We start from the raw sequence: 21,204 nt of genomic DNA, 5'->3' as shown, positions 1-21,204 counted from the left end.
GAGATTTACTGGGTCACTTACTCCTTTGTGGCATTTCAATAAAATAGGTTCTCTACTAGTACGGCATCTTAAACATAAAATACCAACAAGATAGTTACACACGTAAACACATTTGAAAAGTTGTGCCTGTGTAACCCTTCGCACAGGAGTGTTCCATACTAGAGCAACGAAGATTCGGACCCTCACATCCAAACCCTAGCTCAAGCTGCACAGCAGCATTTGGTAGATGAATCGGTTATAAGAACATTCATATCACATGGCACCAACATGATTTCTAGCCACAATCTAAACCACATAGTTGGAAGGATCACATTTTGTACAGGCAGTGATGAGCAGCCTCACCTACTCCTTGGCCCACAGTCTTAAGAAAACAGCTTTACAGGCACTAACTCCAGCGGGAAGATCTGTATGCAACAGAGTTGAAGGAGGCAAACCCCTGCTTTTTAAAACATGCAGTTCACTGTTAAAACAGTATAACCACCTAAAACAAATATCATAACTACAAATATAAGCTGTAAATTTATTCTTCCTAGATATATATGCTGCACATGTAGCTTTGCTAACTTAAAACCAAATTCTTACCTGTACACAAAACCATTGCCTAGTACAGAGACACCCTCCCCTACATGAAGAACAGAAACTACTGCAATAATGTGTCCCATACAAAATGTTGCTCAACTCCAAATAAAAGAAAGCTTATTATTTCCTTTGGAGGAGAACTCTCACCAATACAATACCGCATACAGCTGACAGCTGCACTACACTTAACTAAAGAAAACAAACTTACCTAACGCACCTTCCCTACAATACCTGTTGGAAATACCTTAATCAGAGCTCCCACGGTTAACTACGAACAGCCACATAATTCAAATAGTAAATAGGTAGGGGCTTCAAAGTGACTTCAAATTTTTACAGTGACAAATAGTTTTATATTGTTAACAAGAAGGCTAAAGGATGCAAGCTTGCTAAGTCGTTTTGACCAAGTCACAAACTGAACACCACAGAGAGTCCATTTTCTCATGTGTTCCATTTAAAATCATCATGTTTATCTAACCATAAAATTTATTTTATTTTGAGGAACAGGAAGAATTCTTTAGATACACAACTTTAGTACTTACGGGTAAAATGATTCGAAGTTGATGGATTGACACTATCACCACTGTCAGCACTTTCACTGCTAGAAATGTCATCATCTGATTCCCGCACAGAGGAACAAGGTGAGGAGCCATCAACTTCTTCAAACTTCCTCTTTAAAATTCCACTCATCGCTGCAATGCTGTCACATGCACCTGTAACAGGAACAGAAGCAATGAGGCACTGAAACATCCAACTGCAGAGTATGCAGTCATAACCTCCAAAGTAATTTTTACTTAGACGTACCACTAAGTTGTCACTTCGAGTCTTGAATAACCATTTCGTATGAAATTAGATACAGTTAATTAGAAGACAGTGAAACCATAGGAAAGAAAAAAAACCATCACAAGTCATACTCGACATGTAAGGAGATGGTTATTTTGCTAGAACAATGTGTAACAGATTGCTTTTACGGAGTATTTTCCCCATTTTGATGTCAAGAGCATCCCTGATTTCTAGGTTATATTGTGAAATTTCAAACAAGGGAAAAATGGGAGTTTCTCTTCAAACACCCTCACCTGGTCTCCCCCTTGGCTGCCACAGGTGGAAGGAATATTCACAGTCAGGGATGAAATTAACCAAGAAGAAATCGTCTGGAACACTACAGTTCCCATTGCCAAATATATGTGACCTAATCAGTGTTCACATCACCCCTGTAAGAAATCCATCTGAGAAATTCCAACATTATGGACAGATAAAAGACAATGAAGTCACAAAGACCATATACCAATTTAGTGCTCAATAAATGCCTGGAATTCAGAAATTCCCCACTCCAGTCAGAGACACCAATTGCCTCCCAAAGTCCACATTAAGAAATGAGATGCCTAATACATTCCTGAGGTTGAGTAGAAGTTTATAAAGCAAATTGGACATAATTAAGGAGAAAGTGTACCCTTAACTAACTGAGGCAAGATCAAGAACAGCTGGAGCCTGCTGAGAGGACACGCAGCTGCCACCACGCCACCCACAGCACTGCAGAGGCAAGCCCTGCTGATACTTATCCAGGCAAAAAGTTTGCCTAGGACTGATGACATGCTAGACTTGCTGAGGAGGACATACAACCTAGCACGACGGGCTTACTACAGGGTTCTGCCAAATCCCACTGAAAGCAAGAAAAAAAAAAAAGAAATTTACATTCCTCACTGAAACAGAACTTCTTAAATCCCCACAGCTACCTTTAGGACTCATTAATTCCGAGCCAGCTGCACTCTGCTCCATCCAGGAAATTGGACTAGATAACCTCCAGAGCCCACTTCCAACCAAGATTTCTACAGTTATATGTTTAAAAAAAACAATAAATCTGTCAGGAAGCTAGCATATGCTGGGCTAAATGACTACGAGTAAAGAAGACAAGGTTAAGGCAGAGACTCCAGTACTGGCCATACTGTTTAACAATTAGCACATTTCAGAGTTTTGGCCCAGGCCATCTTGTGCTCTCCTGCATATCGCAGGATGAAGCAGGTGCCAGAACCATTCCCAGCAGGCAGGCTGGATGAGGGCACCCGGGTTTTGGCAGAGGGCTGACAGCTTACCCACTGGGGACAAGAACCACACCCTGCCACTTGGCAGCAGAAGCCAGAGAACACTTCCTTAGCCTGCATCTGTTTTTATCTTTTTAATTAATATAGAGATAGTCTCAGTGATGTAGCTGTTATGTTCTGACCCTGTAAGCACAGCACTTCAGTAGATCCTCTGGTTCTTTGCTCACACTTGGTCTAATACCAAGTAGTTTCAATGTCTCCTATGCATCTTATCACTCCATTCAAGCCCCAACACCAGTTTTCTTCCTGGAAAAAACAAAGCGACAGCATGGAGAGGTTTGCAACCGCCTTTTGTCCTGATATGAAGCTAGAGCAGGATAAGGGTGGGTGTAAGAAGCCAAGAGCTACAAAAAAAAAATTTTTTTTAAAATTGATGGGCTCACCAGGTTACAGAGTCTGTAGGACTAATTCAAAATCATAATTCAGCAAACACTGAAGTCTGTCTATAGGAAATCCAGGGACTGAGGTGGCAAGAATATCATGGTTTCATCCCAGTGCAACAGAAAGTTAGTTCTAATTATTTGTTCTGCTTTGCTGACGAAGCATTTTACATTGTCTGCCAGCTCCTAAGCACACCAGGAAGGCGTTATGGGCAGGTTTAAACTTGCCTGTGTAAGTCAAAGCTAGAAACTGTGGAGGCATTATACAACATTTTCATGATACTATTTAATTACAAGGACTAGAACAGAAGTTTTATAATAAGGGAGTTCATTCCCCTATTATGAAGCAAAAGCTCTGAGAAGCACATATATGATTGCACCAAGTTTAATATCTTGTCTCCAGCAGTAGTCAGTATTTAACGCTTCAGTGGAAAGCAATGGGATGAGAAATCCAGCCACAACCACTGCAGATACAAGCCTCTGCTTCCTCATCCTTGCAGTCAATTTCCCCTAAGCATAAGGCTGAAATCTTGCTATACGACATACACAGCCTCTTATAAATTCGACTTGCTCTCCTGAGACAAGAAGTTTCGTATTAGTTTATTGGGGGGAAAAACCCACAACAAAACACATCTCCTGAAACTGTAGCCACGGACCCTTCAAAATCACAGCAGTTTCCGTCTTTATGGTATTTTGGACAGTAAGCAGCAGCAGAAACACGCCAGTGTCTAGCAGCATGCTGTACGAGATAGAACTCCACACATACAGGTACTCCCCAAAAAGTGGAAATCGCTGAAGAGAGGTCACCGAGGTCGTCTTGCTGTTTTATAGTGATATTTCCATTTCAGTCACCAATAGCGATGATATTACAAGGGAGGTGCAATGCATCTGCTGATCCTGTACAGAATTAGGAAATGCCTTTATACTTGGGGGGGTGTGAAGGGAGGGAATGGCAGTGGAGAGGCAAATGGAACTGCAGCATGGAGTTACTCATCCCAAAGCTGAGGAGTCTGGCCGACTGCTGCAGTTGCTGGAGAGCACCCGGCGCGTTAGTGCCTATGCTCTCAATCTCACAGCTGTGCAGCCCTCAACAGCCTGCCTCTGGGGAACTCCCCAAGGCAGCACAGCCTCTTGCTGACACTATTCCAGTTTTAATGTGGTAACTAAAGTGTTCATCAGCCAGAACAAGGAAGAGAAAGTGAGCAAAAATCTGTGCGGGTCTGAAAACACTTGTGCACTCAGTTACTATTCAAAGAGATTCTTCCCAATTCTGAGTTAATGATTCCCCGAACAGGACACGGATTCCCATCAGAAGGTATCCAACTCTTGAGAGTAACATACAGGGCGCACTGGTCCCTGACACAGCAGTCTTGAGTCTGCTCTGGGAACTGCTGCCAGATTCCCTAGGGCCAGAAAACAAAAGCGGCGGGAGTGATGCGCAACCCCGACAGGTACACCTTGCCACTCCCCAATTACACCTGCTCAGCCTACCCCCTGCAAGGGCACAGGGGCATACAAATGGTTGATTACTGCCTGTCCACTGAGAAATAGCTCCTTTCCTTTGAGAAACCAGTAACTTTTAAATGGCTCCAATGCCCTTGTCTTTGACCAGTCCTCAGATCAAAACCCCCTTCCTCTGCCCATCTGTCACCAAACTGTCTTCTTCAAAGGCATGTGAGCTTTTTCAGGGTCTCACTTTGAAGCTCCCCTAGCATAAAGGCTGCTTCTGCGCATACCCAGAAGTTACATAGATTTGAGATGCCTGAAAAACTTCATGTCCAGGTCTCCCTGGGAGCCTGAAACTTGGTGTTCTTCCAAGCAAGGTGTCCAGGAACAAAAGGAAAACAGAGTATGAGTGCAGAGCACGTCGAGAAGGAACAGGGACGGAAAGGTTGGGCCAGGCCCAAACCCATGAGTGACTGTTTATGTACCCAAAGGCCGGTAAATACAGTACAGCACTTGGCATGCCACTTGTGCACGCTCCCTTTGGACTACGAATCTTGGCATTATTTTCTATACAGTGAAATGGTCTCCACCTAAGCAAAGGACTAGGGTGCTCTCCGCTAAGCTAGAACTTAGAGGCAGCAATTACTGAAGAACAGATTCAGCTCTCCAGCGTCCTGGTGAGTTCCTTAGCTGCTGAACTACTGTGTAAATTACAGGACACCCATTCAGCAGCAGATCTTTACAAGAAAGATGTTTTAAGAGGAAGAGCGACCTATGCTCTGTTCTTGAAAGGGAAGGTTTTACGCACCTGCTTTCAGGAGCAGGCACTGGACTGTGACCGTGGAGCATAGGGAGCTTTGACAGCAAACAGCTGAGCTGTGGGTCCATGCTGAAGGGTAACCGCCCAGACATTGGGGATTAAAACATTTAACTCTCAGGCACCTAACCTCTAATTGCCTTGCTTCTTATTTCATTAAGGGGACATCACTTCGGGACTAATCCTGAAACCTTACTCAGAAGCAAAAGACCTGCAGTCCTCAATGACCACAGCCTATCCTTACCACAAGAAAAAAAAGTATTTCTGCTCAAAGAGAGTCATTGGAAGGACAGGGTATTTTACAGTCATCTCGACACTGCTAGGAAACATACGGTCCTCCGTACAGTATGTTACTGGACCTCTGCACCAGTAAACGAGCTCTGCTGGCACCGTAATTTTGCCTTGTCTTCAAACACAATGGGATTCCGATCAATTCTAAAACACTTGAAAAGGAAATGTTTGAAAAACAAAGCAGATGTATTAAATAATAGGATCTCTGGGGTAATGATAGATTGGCCTGTTCATTTTCAAAATTCTTTTTCTGAACATTAAGCCCTCTCCCCTTCAATAAAAGGCAATTGGATTCCTTTAATTTACCTTCTGGCCACCTTAAAATCAATTCAGCTCTCTTAACACCCTTCATTACATCTTTAAAACATTAAGTTTGCATATCACAACTAATGTGATCTCAAGATTACAATTTAAATACTTAGTCAGAACTGCCCTATGAGAAAATATACCTTATACTACACAAGGCTTGCTTTAACTGGGAAAGCATTAACACTTGGAATTAGAGTGACACGGTATTTAGTTGTAGCCTACACGCTTTCTTTCAAAAATATTTCCAGTCATTATGCCTTCAAATGCGGAGGAAGTGAAGTGAAAGTGTCAACAATGAGACTGCCAAGGGGATGGCCAAAAGAAATGGCTACGACAATTTAAATGGCTAAATAAATATAGGCTAAAAGTCAAGTCAAGGGTAAAGATATAAATTCATACTGCCTCTGGCAGGAATCAATTATGCTGGCTATTCTGACCTCTAAATACGTTCTTCTGTAAAGAGGAACATGAAAAGCTTGCTCTTATTTTCCCACTTTTTGCCCATTTTCTCTCATCTCCTTTGCAAGTCTCATACGTACCTTCATATATGTTTAAACATGGCAAAAATATTTAAAAAGTGAAAAGAGATAAACTGTTTTACCTGTGGTAAAAAACAATGATTATTAAAAGAAATCTTGCAACTACAGTGGTTGAAAAGCACTCTCACTCCCAAGAATTTCAAGGGAAAGACTTGAAATTTTTAGTGGAGACATCTCTCAAATGCCAAAGATGTGCCTAAACCCATGAAAATTTGCCTAAATTAGTCAGGTTTTGAGAATGACAATATGGACTGAATAACAGCACAATGGAAGAGGTAAAACTGGAAAGAGGAAAACAGATGAGAAGGGTTTGAAGTAGAAGGTTATAAAAAAATTAATTTCCTACAGAAGTTGGACTCTGAGCCAAAAATACCGAGTTTCAAGTTTCCTTCACTGTTTAAGAGAAATACAAATGAAACAGCAAAGCCATGCACTGTCACGATCACTGGAGGCCAGCTATAAAGGAGAAGGTAAACAAAACAGATACAAAAAAATATGGGTGTCCTCGAAGTTGAGTGTTACCATGCAGCAGGTACTCCTCTATGCTATGTATCTGAATATACAGCTAAGGATTTGCATTAGCTCAGCTTTTGAACAAGCCAGCACGATAAGCAGAAGTAGATCAGTTGTACTAATACACCCAGCTTCTCAGCAGAACTAATTTGTGAAGCAGAATGCTGCCCTAATACAGTTAGACCATTTGCAGTACTCTTGTGAAATATATTCTTAGCTTCAACAGGCATCTCTGAAGTGTAAATATACATTGCTTTAGTTATCAAAATAAACACACAGTAAAGGGTCATATGATGCCAAAAATTATGCTATTTGCCAATTATCCATTGCTTAGCTCTGCAAATTTTGTTGCTCTTTAACATCGGCCTTCTTCTGTCATACACTGGTAAAATTTAATTATGTATAAACGTTTAATGTAGATGTTTAATATGCCTTAACAAATATTGTTAATAAGAATTCATCGCATAGGTAGCAAGAAAAATGGTCTTGGCCTATTACGCACCAAATCCTGAGATATTAAAGAACTGCCTGCGCACAGCCAGCAGCCATTTGCGTTTTAGTATTGCTGCAGCGTTATACAATAGGCATGCTCAGCACGTTCCCTGATGGAGGCTGTTTCAACTTCCCTCTCCTTAATTCAGCGTTCAAATTCCAGCTTGGCAGATGATTTTGTCCAGCCCGATGCCTTTGTCTTGTCACATCCACCCAAGAAAAGGCACAGCTGCAGGAATACCTTCTCCTATCCCTATGCAAGCGCTGGCACAGATCTAAGGAGCTCCAGGAGCCTCTAGGTTTTCAGTGAGGGAGAACACGGAAACTGGTGTGGAGCCCCTGATACTACAGTAGTCAGACCGTGTTCTTCCAACTTCAGTAACAAGTCATTTAAATCTTATGATATGAGCTTGGTTCTTTGCATCTGACAACTTACAAGCAACCAATCAGAAGATTCGGGGTTGATGGGCTTTTTATTTTTTCCATTTTCTTTTCTCTTTTTTGAAACACCAAAAGCATAAAAATCTCCCATAACACCTTGATTTTATCTTTGTAATAAGTTTTAAAATTAGAAACAACATCATTAACCCAAATCTCTAATACACTCACAGGACTGTATGCATGTTTAAGACACCAAAAAAATATCTGGCACAGTAGCAACTTAGTGATAGACTAGCATGCTGGTAGCCCTAAATAGGTCTTGAAGAGGTTACTCTGTAGCTTTTTAGCAGAAATATTTGAGGGAAAGTGTATGAAACAGGCCCCTGTAAACATAAACAACTTTGGCCAGCAGGAGCTAAGATTCAATTGCCACCAACGAAATGAATATAGCTCCATGTCATGGGAGTAAAATCATGGCTTCATTCAAGGCTTGGCCTCAAGTGAAGCCAAAATTAGTAAAAAGATGTTTAAGTGCATCTTTCTCCCTGGAGAATAGAGTTAATAAAACTACTGGTACTGGAAAATATAAATTATTAATATCTACTGGAAGGCTGTGATGTTTTGAAACTACTATCTCAAAAATAGCTTTATGGCTGTAATAATTCAAGCTTTCTATCTAAATCAAGGACAATGCACAACCAACATATAATGTTACAATCTGCAGGTTTAATGCACACCCAAGACAGTCCTAAGTAGGCATTCAGGCCAACAAAAAATGCCACTTAAAAACAAAAGATGTAAAATTAATATTTGTTTCTATTATTTGCTTTTTAACTTTTCACCATACATGGTGTATTTATTCAACCGGAAAACCAGTACGTTTATTTAAAAAACCCTGGAGATTTTTAGCAATAATATTATTTCAACACTAAACACTGACGGGGGAAATTCACAACGTCCCGTCCCCCCCCCCCCCCCCCCCCCGTAACATGCACAACAAATTACTGAATGCAGGAAATAGTGAATTTATACAACAAGTGATAAGATGCCACAGACACATATGTAGAGTGTTGACAATTCACCTTCTAAGAACAGCACAAGATAATAATAAGCTACTTAGTTACCAGCTAGGAAATACAAGCAGAATTTAGTTTCAAGTTTACAAAAAAAAAACCTAAAAAAAATTCTGAGAAACCAAGAGAACTTGATTCTTTATGGATTTGCCTCTTCAGTATAGATTACCTGAGGCACAGTAGGGGGTTTTGTCCACTGACGCTCTTCCCCAGGGTCATGGTGTTTAAGCATTCCCCTATGTAGTTACTTTGATAATCAGGGATTTAGTCATAGTGCAGGGTTTTTTCACTGGTGTGAACAGTCTCTCTCTTTTCTGTCTCACCACCCATTTGCAGAATACTTAAAGATCTACTACTTCTCTTTCAAGCTCAGCTGAAATGAGTTAACAGGTTGAAAAAAACTAATAAGGAAAACACGACAGACATATCGAACAATATGATGGTCACAGGGAAAGCGTAACTGCATAAGCTTAATTTCCTTTAAGAAATCAGTCAAAAAGATCACCTACACTAAGATTTCAAATTCCCCAATTTAGTGACTACAGCATCACAGAATGAGACAGTTGATTTTTATGAAGAGACAAAACATGCGTAACCAACAAACTAAAACATTTCTCTGTAAGCCAGTAGTCTTCTCAGTAATTTCAATAACTGACAACGTCAAAGAGGTAGGATTTTTAAAGCGCATATTCAATTACAGGCATTCTTTCCAATAGCAACTTCATACTTTTGGCCAGCAAAAATTACACATAGATCCTTACTCACTTGTGCATGTGTAGCTTTGTATAGTCAACACAAAGGGTATATGGTGTTATCACAACATGAATGTGTAAAGCTACAGACCACAGTTAGACTGACCTAAAATTAAATCCCAATTGTGTTATAAAATTGAACGTTGACTCTCTTCACTTTTTTGTAATACTAAAGGAAGTCTGCAGTTTATGGCTGTAGTGACTTGGCATCATAATAAACATGTCAAAAAAATCCCTCTCAGTTCACTTTATAATTCAAAGCTGAAAACTCTTCCAGAAGGCTGACAGAGAAGAGCTGCAGGTCTAATAAGTATGTACCCATCCAATTCCCAAGGCACTCTTGTCACCGAGACAGTGATGAATAGAAACTAAGCAGCTAGCCCATTCCCATAGCATTGCCTGACTTGTAAGCACCTTATGACCATTCACCGACATCTCAGCCGGTGGACTCTGCTGGGACAAAATTAATTATCTGCCCTACGCTCTCCTGAAAAGCACTGCTGTGAAGGTATGTGGCTTACACTTTCAACCCGGGGGGGGGGGGGGGGGGTTTGATATATTTTATGATATTTTGCTTTATCAAATCTCTGATTATTCTGTCTTTTCCAGGGGAGCTGAGATGAGAAGGTTAATACTCTGTAATTTTCACTCTTCCATTTTATTTTTTAAAAGATGTTTGTTTAGAAATAAGAGTGGGTGAGGAGGGCATAATGGTAAACAACTGACTGACTTAACTGAAAGCTACAAAGTTAAACCTTGAGCTACTCTGAAAGTGAATGGTTCAATAAAGACTTTGGTACTACGAGAGAGCAAAACAATGGCAGCGCTGCAAGCACTCCAAGTCCCCCCAGAGTCATGGGGTCTCCCTCCCCCCCAGTAAAATACTTGAAGACAAAAACGTTTGCTTGAGCAGAGTCTGGTCAGCTGTCACAGTTCATGATGGAAGTAAGCGCTGCTATCATTTGTTCACCCTAAAAACAATGAATAAATACATCTTGTGGCTTTCGACATTTTTTTTGCTTACCCTTTCACCCCCACACAAACGGCATTTACTAGAGACGGCTGTCGCTTAGGAACTACGACTGAAAACATCTGTAATACAGCTTATTTTTTTAACGTATTCCTGGTGCATTAAAAGGAGACTTTGTTCAATTACAATAAAGAACAGCGTTTAAATCAGTGAGAGTTCATTATCAAATCCAGCCCCCTGCTCCGAAAAACCCCACCCTCCTCCCGAACCACTGCCATGTCAGCCTGTTTCATCCTCCCCCAGCACCGGCCCACTGCGCCTCAGGTGGGAGATGCCCACAGGCACCGGCAGAGCCCTGGCCCCTCACAGGCAGCCCAGGGAGACGGGTGTGAAGCAGCAGCAGCAGCAGCAGCAGCAGCAGCAGCAGCAGCAGCAGCAGCAGCAGCCCCCCCCTTCCCCCGCCGAGACCCCAGCCAGGGCGCCGCAAGGCCCAGCGCCGGTCCGTCAGCCCTTCCTTCCACGGCGGCCGGCAGCGGTGGCAGAAACACCCCAGCGGTTCCCGCTGCTGCTCCGAGCAGACGGCACCTTTATCGCTCGGTGCTGCGGATCCCCGGGCCAGCTTCGGACCAGCTAGCGGAGGCACTCGCACCGCAATAGCCGCGGCAGCGCAGAGCTCAACGCAGACCGATTTAGCCTGATTTGCGGCACAGATGAAAAACACGGCTTACTTATAGGCATGCACAGAAGCGATTTACCAGTATGAAATAAATAAATGTAACACGACCCCGACTTCCTCTCGCTACCCTCGAAGGGGCAGCATGCTAGTGAAGGCTACAATTACCACGGAGGCTTATTTACTCTGCAGCCTCACCCTACGCAACAGTATCACTTGATTGCAGTTCCTCATCAAAATCCAAGAACTACACAGGATGGTGAAGCTACCAACAGTAAATAATGTTCTAGTTCCTGCCCACATCCCTCAGAAAGACTGATGAGGGTCAGGCTCCATACCACGTAGCCCGTATTTCCTACTTCACACTGGACAATAAAATAAATATGCAAATCCCTATTGCTTATGAAAGAGCAGGATCCTAACTAGCCCCAAACTGAATCAGCACATCAAGTTAAATATTTCATGAAATGATTTATGAAGTAGTAACCAAAGCCATCTATCTTTTCATGAGAAAGCCTAAATGCAGGTGCCCCAATCCATTTTGATGTTAAATTTTAATCCCTGCTTACGTTTTTGCATTTAAGCATACAAAAACCTGAAAAACTCATGCAGCTCCTCTTCCTTTTACCCCCAATTTTGCTTTTAGACAACTTACATATTAAGCGGATTTTCCACCAAATCTTTATGGTGATACACATTTATGTTCCTTTTCCCATTTTCCCTGTTTCACTGTGGGGAAAAAAGATAGGAAGTAATGGAGAACTGAAGCAGAGGTCCTAAAAATGCAAAGTTTTTTGGAGGGTAGGGGATAAGACTAGAGAAAAGGGAGCTGCTGGAGAGAATTATATGTAAATCTGAAAGAGGAAAAAAGCCACTATTTTCCAGATTATTTTTTTTTTGTTAGCAATCATTCACAAGTCCCATTTATCACAGGTTTCATTAGAATACTGTATCCATATTTGCAGCGAGATGGAAAAATTAAAGCCAGGCTATTTATCCCAGAGCTGTTTTAACCTAGTAAATATTTCTGGCTTGTGTGCATTTGTAGATGAGTCATATCTGTCTTTTATCTACATTCAACCCCTTTTTCAGGGTCAAAAAAACCTACAAAAGAGCAATGAAGGAACAGTGATCAAAACTCACCAGTAGGACTTCAAACTGTCTGGTGATGTTTTACTGAGGGAATGGCATGTTTATAATCCAGTTTTTCTCAGCATCATAACCAGTTCAGAGCAAGGACAAAGACAGATATTGACAGACTACATGTAAATTTATCTTTCAGACAGCTTTACCAATCTTGCAATAGATGACAGTGTCTCGCTTCAGCCTGACCTTCCATCTGCTTGTTCAGGGGGAAAAAAAACCCTAAACTTCAAGGTTCAGTTACTAGAAGTACCTTTTAAGAGCAAGTAAGACTTCTAGATGGCAGAATCATCTGTTACTATTTCAGGGAAAATATTTAAGCTTTGGAATGAATTTCCAAACGTTTGCCATTATGCACCCTAAACCATGACTTATGTGTCTTCAATGAATATTAAACTTAATTATTCAACTATTGCATCTGGCCAAATCAACGTGTTTTTCAACAAAAGCAAACTCCTCTTTCCAGTAAACAAATGAGAACAAAAGAAACATTGTGCATGCTCAAAGGAAAACATTACATGCCAAACTTGGGCTTCTCACATCTAGAAGTAAATTAAGACTAGTAGAATTAACACTGAACTTCAGTAATATAGGAGATCAGAATCATGTCCATGTCTCCAAAATGTTTGATACGTGCAAGAAGATTTGGTTCTGTTTACGATGCTTAAGGGAGCTCAACATGCAGCATTCAAATTGCAGGACAAAATGTTTACATAAACCGTAGTTTCAATAGAGTCGGGGGGGGGGGGGGGGGGGACACGGGACTCGGGCGAGGGGGGAAGTGTATTTCAGAATTACCATAACTTGGCAGCAACACAGAACACCTGTTTGCTTCAGGAATTCTTTGCATCTTTTTCTTTAAAGTTCTTTAAATAACTTAATACTGGGAGCGCTTTAGATCATGAAGCACCTGATCCACCGGAAAAATGTTTGGGTTTTTTTGTTTCCTGCGTGCATATATGGAAAAGGCAGGTGTATTTCAAAGTCGTGATTCCATTGTAACAGTGGGAACGCTGTTCCGTAGGAATGTTCCTGTTGTTATTTTAGTGCACAGTTATCTATGTACGTACTTACTGTAAGTACCTAACTGTCTCATAAATTGAAAATTAAATTCTGCTGCACTCGTTTTAGACAAATATGGTAATTATATGACAACTGCATGACTATATGCTGCTTTATTTTCTCCCCTTAAATTAGCATATAGTGACACGTTCAGCGTCTCTCATCCAATCCGATGGTAAATACGGCAAGTGTTACTATGCTTTTACCACTGTTCTCTGTTAAACAAATCGCTAGTTGCGTATGAGAAGCGCGATGAGACCAACGCTTTATTGAACACATCCTTTCCGATCTATTGTCTGGAACGCGAGCAAGCTCGCTTTCAGAGAGATGCCAAGCCGTACCTGTTTTCTGATAGAGGATTACTTTTCACAGGGGTGTTTTAACGCGGCCATTGCAAACAAAGCACCTTCACCTAGGCTGCAGCACTATTCGCAACTGGAAGATTCTGCACTTAAAGACGCACCGAATTTCCGAATCGACAAGAGCGTGGGCTCAACGGCCCCCTCCCGAAGAAGAGCCACGCGCAGACACCGGCGAGGGCGATTCTCGTTTCGCACGGCAGCCGCCGAGGCGCGGGTCCGCACCGCTCCCCGGAGGGCCCGCGAGGGAAGCGCAAGGTCCGAAGCCCGGCGCTCCGCTACCGCACACCGCCTCGGCCCAGGACTTCCGCCGGGGCGCCGCGCAACCGCCGCGCCCCGCGCCGTCCGCCGTCGCCGTCGCCGGCCGTCCGTCCGCCCCCCCCCCGCGCCGCCGCCGCCGCCGTACCTGGAGGCAGCGCCAGCCGCCCAACAACCCCCGCCGCGCCCGCCCCCTCATTTACATGGGCCCGCCCCCGCCGCAGGGCATGCCGGGGACGGCCCTCCGGGACGGCGGCCCGCAGGGGCGGTCGCGCCTCCTCCCCCCGCCCCCCGCGGCGCGGCCGGGGCCGCGGGCCCCCACCGGGGGCAGGCGGCAGCGCCCGCCCGCCTGCGCCGCCGCCCCCCGCCCGAAAACGGGCGAGAGCCAGCGCGCCGCGGCCGTTTCCAAGGAGACCCACGCCACAGCCCGCCCCGGCTCTGCAGCCGCAGCCCGGGCTTCCTTCCCCCCCCCCCCTTTTTTTTTTAATTACGGAGGGCAGGGAGTTCGGGCGGAAGCGCGGGCGCTAATTTATGCACAGCTTGTTTCAAGTCCCCCACGTGAATTAGCATGACGCGCAGACACAATAGTACAGCGCTGGGAACGCGAGGCGCCCGCGGCCGGAGGAGCGGGGCGCAGCGCCCGCCCGCCCCCCGCCCGGGGCCCGGCCGTGCCCCCCGGCGGCTGCCCCGCGCCCGCGGCCGTGCCGCCAGCCCCGGCACACGGCGACACAACAGGCGTCCTCGAGCGAGGCGAAGGGGTATTTACAGAGAACGCTTCTCCACTGAAATCGCAAGTTCGCAGGAAAACGACTTCCCGGTCTCCGCGTTCTCTTTTTTGTTTATTTCCCCGATCCCTGGTGCAGGGCTCCCATCTCCCTACTGCTGAAATACTCTCCAAAACCCAACAGCGCTGTTTCTTTGAGGCAGTGCCAGCGCATCTAGTGCATGATTTCTGAGTGCTAGAGAAGAGGGAAAAACACTGCTAGAAAGAGATTTAGGGATAAAAACTTTTACACCCTTAATTTCGATGTGATGTGATACAACAGAGAAATCGAACGTCTATCCTCTGTAAGACAGACACAGGCCACTGAAATCTCTGGGGCAGTTTTCAAAAAATAAAATACTGGGTATAATTAACTAAGAACTAATACGAGAAATAAATACTTGCTTGAAAAACAACAACATATTTTGCATTAACATTAGAGTGAAATAAATGCAGAGGGTTATAGAGTATCGTTCTTGTGTGCATACGACTGCATTAAAAATAACACAAAACGCCACTTTCAAAATTATCCACGAAAAACGTGGAGGAAGAAAACAAATGTAAGTCCACTCTTAGCTAGGCTCCGATGTTACATTATTTTTAACCAAAAACACAGACACCACAAATGCCCTACTGAGAAAGAATGTCTTGAATACGTAGCAGAATAATAGATTGTTGTTACTAAATATTTTATGATATTGGTAAATGATCCATCTAGCATAAATTTAATTTTACTTGCTATCCAGTTTTTCATGCACAATTGAAGTTTGAATTGCATAGGAATAATAGTAAAAACATTTTTACAATGAATCTGATCACAGAGCTTACACAATTTATTTAGCTTGGTATCACATTGATGTGCATCCTTCCAATCCCGCCGTACAAAATGCAAAAAAACCCTGGCTTTACTACTAATAAGGAAATAGCAAAACCCCCGCTTATATTTAAAATACTCAAGTGTGTGAAGAATCTGTAAAGCAACTGACCTGTTCAAATTGCTGTTTTTCCAATCCATGCACTGTTTTTATTAATTAGGAACCAAACCAGATTGATCATCATTTTATAACGTTTGACATATTCACTGTCTTCCTAGTTCCAGCAGAATCTTCTTAAATTTCCCAGCACTGTGTTTTATTGCTGGTACCATATGCTTTATTGTTCAGCCACAAGAGCTTCGCTCTGCACAAAGACTCATTACCTACTGCTTGCTGAGCAGCTTCAGGCTCACTGAGGCTGCCTGTGTGATCACATGGGAGTTTTGTCTGAGAAAGCCAGGCATGCCACTGATTTCACCGGCTATGGATATTTTTATCAGCTGGGGGCTACTATGAGGAAGGAATAACAATTTCTATGGCTTCTTTAGCTCATTAAGACAGCAACCGTTATGGAAATCCCCTCAACTTTTTTTTTTTTAATTATTATTATTACTCCCATTGTAACACAGGTTCAAGTAGAAATTCAAGACACTTGTTAAAAGTAATTTTTTCTTGCGGGGAGTGGCAAAACCCGTGCATTGTCTGCATCGCTCCACACACAGTGCACACTGAAATTAATATTCTGAAGAGGTAATATTTTGCCAACGCTTAATCTGCCAGTGTTTATCCTTTACGTAGAGGATGAGCTTCCGAATGAAAAATTGTTCCTAAAAAGCAGCCCCTTGATTTAAATTTGTCTCATCAGTCAAGGGCATTATTCTGTAATCTTTCGTCATAAAATTAGTTTTGCTGGTTTCACTGAGACTACTCAGGTGAATAAGAATTGGCCATTTGAGCAATGATTAGTTTCAAATCCAAATGACAAATTATATAGTACAATGAAGTCTAATCTCTTCTTGATAATATTTGGTGATGCTTGGGGTTTTTTTGTGGGGGTGGGTTGGTTGGTTTGGGTTGGGTTTTGGTTTTGTTAAGTTTTTTAAACACAAATTTATAAATTTAAGTAATATTTCATATTGGTTAAAACCCTATATATTTACCTCAAATAAAAACCTAAATATTTACCTATTTATACTGGAGTAAGTTAATATCTACATTCAAAATTACAAAAGCACTTACATAAAAAGATAGATATTTAATGATTTTTTTTTTTCACTGATACATTATCAGTATCAGGGATCCATTTTGGAATATTTGGAGATAGCTTAACTCCTACTGCAGAGTGAATTCCCAAAATAGTCTAATTTAAAACTCTTAACATACAGCTAGTGATGATAAATGAACATCTCTCCTCCACCCTGAAAACTGGTACTGAACACATAAATAACCATAATATTAACATTGGAAAGACGCAGCTATTCTATGAAATAGTCAATTATCTCTGGAATAATTCATAGTATTTTGAAAATATAAGATGGCAAAAAGAAACGGTTTTCTCATTAACATTCCACAAATGAAATACCTACTGACTCCAAGATCTCCCTCATTAGAATAAATGACAGCTTGTTGCTCATTGTTGGCATTATTCTGGTCCTATGGAAGTCAGTGGAAGCTTGGCCACTGATTTGCATGGAAGAAGGGACAAGCGTGACGAACACAGATTCATGCGCTTTACTGTGTCGTCATGCAAATCAATGACAAAACTCCCCATTTCTTTATTGTTCTCGGCATCTTGCTCATTGTGTATTATTAAAGGTTTTCTACAAGTTGATATGCAGTCTCTATGATTACACTGAATTATAAAAGATGAGTAGTAAAGGATTCAGAATTACCCGCAACTAAATCCAGTGATGAATATCTTCTAGACTCTCACGTTCATTTTGATTAATAAAAAATTCCATTATCAAGAATGAGTGTATTTTAAAGTGCCACCATTTTTATCTACCCAAAGACACGGACCGAGCAGATGGTTCGTGGCTGAGAACCTTCTACATCTCTTAAGAAGGAAACACTACAGCATATACATTAATGAGAAGAAGCGAAAGCAGACTAGATGGGTTGCTAACGAACAGCTGGTTTAGCTACAGCTATGCATATTTTTTTCCCCTGGCGCTATCGTTGATGATGTCACGATGCTAGTGTAGGAAGACATAAACAAAAGGCAGGCATTTTTGCTGCAGTAGCACTAGGGGGGAAAAAAAAACCCGCAAATGTTTCACAGATGGAAAGACAAAAACTGACCAGGAAAAGAGCACTATTGTCACATTTTCTGGGTGTCATTATATACACTATGGAGCGCTTCTCAAATCCTGAAAAGAGGTTAGAGGAAAACATGTTCAAGGACATGATACAGTTAAACCAGTTAGCAGGAAAGTGTTGTTTCTGCAGGAGACAATAGCAGCAAGCAGTCTTCATGCTGTACGGAAGGCAGGCTCAGATAATCAGTTCTTCAAGGTTGGGGGCAAGGGGGGCAGGGGGTGGGGAGCTTCAATCCTCCATAGTGGAATTTGGGATTTCCTAATTTGACATTTTTAGGTAGCTAAATTATATTCCATCCCATACTCTCTTCTTCCAGGTTTGCTAAATAGAAGGAATTCTCTGTCAGAGCCATTTTGTTAAATTTCTGCCCAAACAGACTACTGAAGTGCCTTTTTGCCACCAGGAAAGGAGTTAAAGATCACCCAAGAGTTTCACAGTACCCTGAACCCAGACCTCCCTTGTCACTCCCTAGCAAGAAGAGGTCCAAATGAGACAATATTTTCTGGTACCCACCCTGTAACAGACAGGACTTCTTCAGGAGAATCCAAATTCAACTCTCTTTGAAACAACAGTGGGAGAGTGATATGCAAATGCTTAGCAGTCTCTTCCACCCAAGGTCTCCCATGGGAGTCAAGGTAAGCAAGGACTCTTTCCTCTCTAATAAAAGGTTCCTTGTGAATCCACACAAAAACAGAATCAAGAACCTGCTGACAAATTGTAAATAAGGATAAACTGTCAGATCCCTCATCTGCTTTGTAGGAAAAGCAATTCACAGGAATGTTCTTATGCTTTCCCATTCCACAGAAGCTACGGCAAAAGGGAACTGCTAAGGAAATTCAGACTCTGAATCGTCTCCATCATTAGTAAGGAATAATTACATAAAGCCTAGTTTATTCTACCCTATATGCATTTAAACTTGAATATTTTTACACAGGTTTTATGCACTGAAATACAGATCTTGCACAGCATTAAAGAACAAAACAAAGCACAACAAAAAAAAACCCCAAGCCACCATAACAGCAACAACCCCAAACCAGCCATATATCACAAAACAGACTAAGCCTATGATTTGAACTTCAAAACATTCCCACCTTATACAACTAAATTATTTTGTTAGGTATTGAGGTTAATCTGGTGTTCAGTATCCTCCATCACAGTCGGGTGAATCAGATATGAATCAAAACAATTATTGGGACAGCACCATTCAATTTCATGAAACAAAAAGAGGCAACTTGCACTCAATGCCTTGTTATTCTAAAGTGCTGAATCCTGTACCTTGCAACAAAATGCAACAGCTCCTGTTTCTCCAAGTACACCAGAAATGCAGCAACTTCCATGCCAGCTGAGAAAAAGAGGGTTTTGCTGAAACTCTCTTGCAGTCTAGTGCCAAAAAAGATCTGAAGTCCAGGATTTATGAAACGTGTTCAGCGGACCATGTATGCTCTACTCCAGCTCTTTCAAACAGCATGGTTTGCACGCCATGGTTTGCCTTTTATGAGCCACAGCAGCAGCAACTCCAAATGCCACAGCACTGGCTTTCAGGTTTGGAAGTAGATGGTTTGTGATCACTCTTTTGGTACGATCTATAAACCTTGCCCATGCAAACTCCTCTAATTTGAGCTCAGGATGAGGCACAGCTGCAAACTTCCCATGGAACTCTGCCATTACAGAAGCTGTTCTACAGAATTAAAAATGCACACCTGTGAGAAAAAATGGTGTCATATTAATGAAAGCTCTCCATTTGGAGTTACTGTCAGTAACACTGAGGTAGGATAATCTTACATATGAATTCTACATATTCTTTCCAGACCAAAAATCATTTAATCAAATAAATTTCCTCACCCAGGCCCCAAATGTCTTGCTTTCTCTGGATACATCAGAGTCACAGCTAAACTATCTTCAGTTAGTGCCACATTGACTACTCAGTTCCAAATACTGGGACTTGATGGATTTCAGTAGCCTGCCAGAAAGAATAACATACTTTGGGGTCCTGAATTACACAAATATACCTAAATGACATTTTCAACAAGGAAGTACAACCATATTTTGAAATAAGAGTCTAGTTAGTGAAATGCAGGAAAACAGACAAAATCTATTTGAAAGGTCAGAAGACATCCTCAGCTCAACAGATGGATGGAGAAAGCAACTTATAACTGAAGGACAGGACTGTGAGAAGCTGTTCTGATTTCTGGCACCTTAGCAATCTCATTTCCAAACTTCATACAGTGACCCCTAGCGTGTCAATGTAAGGCTGCCAGTGCCACCCTTCACTCCTACTTCCGGCACGTTTGCCCTGTCACGTCAATTTGAAGAACACCATGTATAGTTTCCTTTCTTTCTGAATCTTAAAAATCATCTCCATGACCAGGAACAACTCCCTAAATCATGTAGTGCAAAGCAGGAACAGAGTAACAGTGAATTCTCTTTACACATACTACGAGGTATACAACAGCGTACCACTTCCTAATGATTTTTAGCACAACGGCTCTTGAATACAACCTCTGTTTTAATGATATATTCTGGCTACATCTTACAATACATCCATTTTTCTAAGATAAAACAAACTCTCTCACCAGGGTGATAATCTCAGAGGAAAGCGCACTTACTTTCAGATTTCTGAAAGTTACCACTGAATGGTACTATGCATTAGAAGAGCTACTGTACGCAAACAAAAATACTCCTCTGTAGCAAACATACAGGGTTTCTTTCTCCTTTCACATCCTGTCTCAAAACTGCTGGTTAACTACCAAAATCAAAGAACTTATTAACTTTGGCAGGCAAATTAATGTACTGAGAGGTGTATAGCCAAGCGGCAAAACAATCTCTTGACTGCTGCTGCATTAGATGATGTGAACAATCAAAACAATTAATTGTGTGTTGCTGTAATGCTTGATACAGCCATCGTCCAAAACACCAGCAGAGCACGGAGTTTCTCAAATAAAACAAAGTAAGTTCTGTTTTAAAGAGCAAACTGCTTGTTATCTTGTTAAAAAAAAAAAAGAAAAAAATAAAGACTTAGAAGAAGGCAGATGCTTTAAGAAGAGAGATTGCCGGTGCTGTCTCATATGTGCTTCATAAACCAGCTTTGCTCCAGCCAGTTTCCATGACAGCTCAGACATAGCAACATGATCCATGCCAGGGAGTAATTCAGAACTACACAGAGCTATGCTTGGT

The 21,204-nt window shown here is 42.0% G+C and overlaps 1 protein-coding gene across 9 annotated transcripts in view; it reads right to left on the bottom strand.

Annotated features, from left to right (window-relative positions):
- The window catches only part of CSRNP3 (cysteine and serine rich nuclear protein 3), a 110,496-nt gene that overhangs the window by 33,784 nt on the left and 55,508 nt on the right, over positions 1–21,204 (bottom strand). For 6 of the 9 annotated variants that reach the window (XR_011324315.1, XM_069781282.1, XM_069781285.1 and 3 more), the window contains one exon: positions 1,119–1,289. Coding sequence is in view for 7 of the 9 variants with exons in the window: in XM_069781282.1 (XP_069637383.1) it covers positions 1,119–1,289 (171 nt within the window). In the remaining 2 variants the exon portion in view is untranslated. Of the gene's footprint in view, positions 1–1,118; positions 1,290–14,281; positions 14,328–15,882; positions 16,817–21,204 lie in introns of those variants that run through there. The other 3 variants (XR_011324316.1, XM_069781288.1, XM_069781290.1) reach the window with 3 other exon arrangements.

The sequence above is a fragment of the Haliaeetus albicilla genome, chromosome 4 (assembly GCF_947461875.1).
Source record: "Haliaeetus albicilla chromosome 4, bHalAlb1.1, whole genome shotgun sequence".
NCBI classification, from domain to species: Eukaryota; Metazoa; Chordata; class Aves; order Accipitriformes; family Accipitridae; genus Haliaeetus; species Haliaeetus albicilla.
This window is presented reverse-complemented; position numbering and strand designations above follow the sequence as displayed.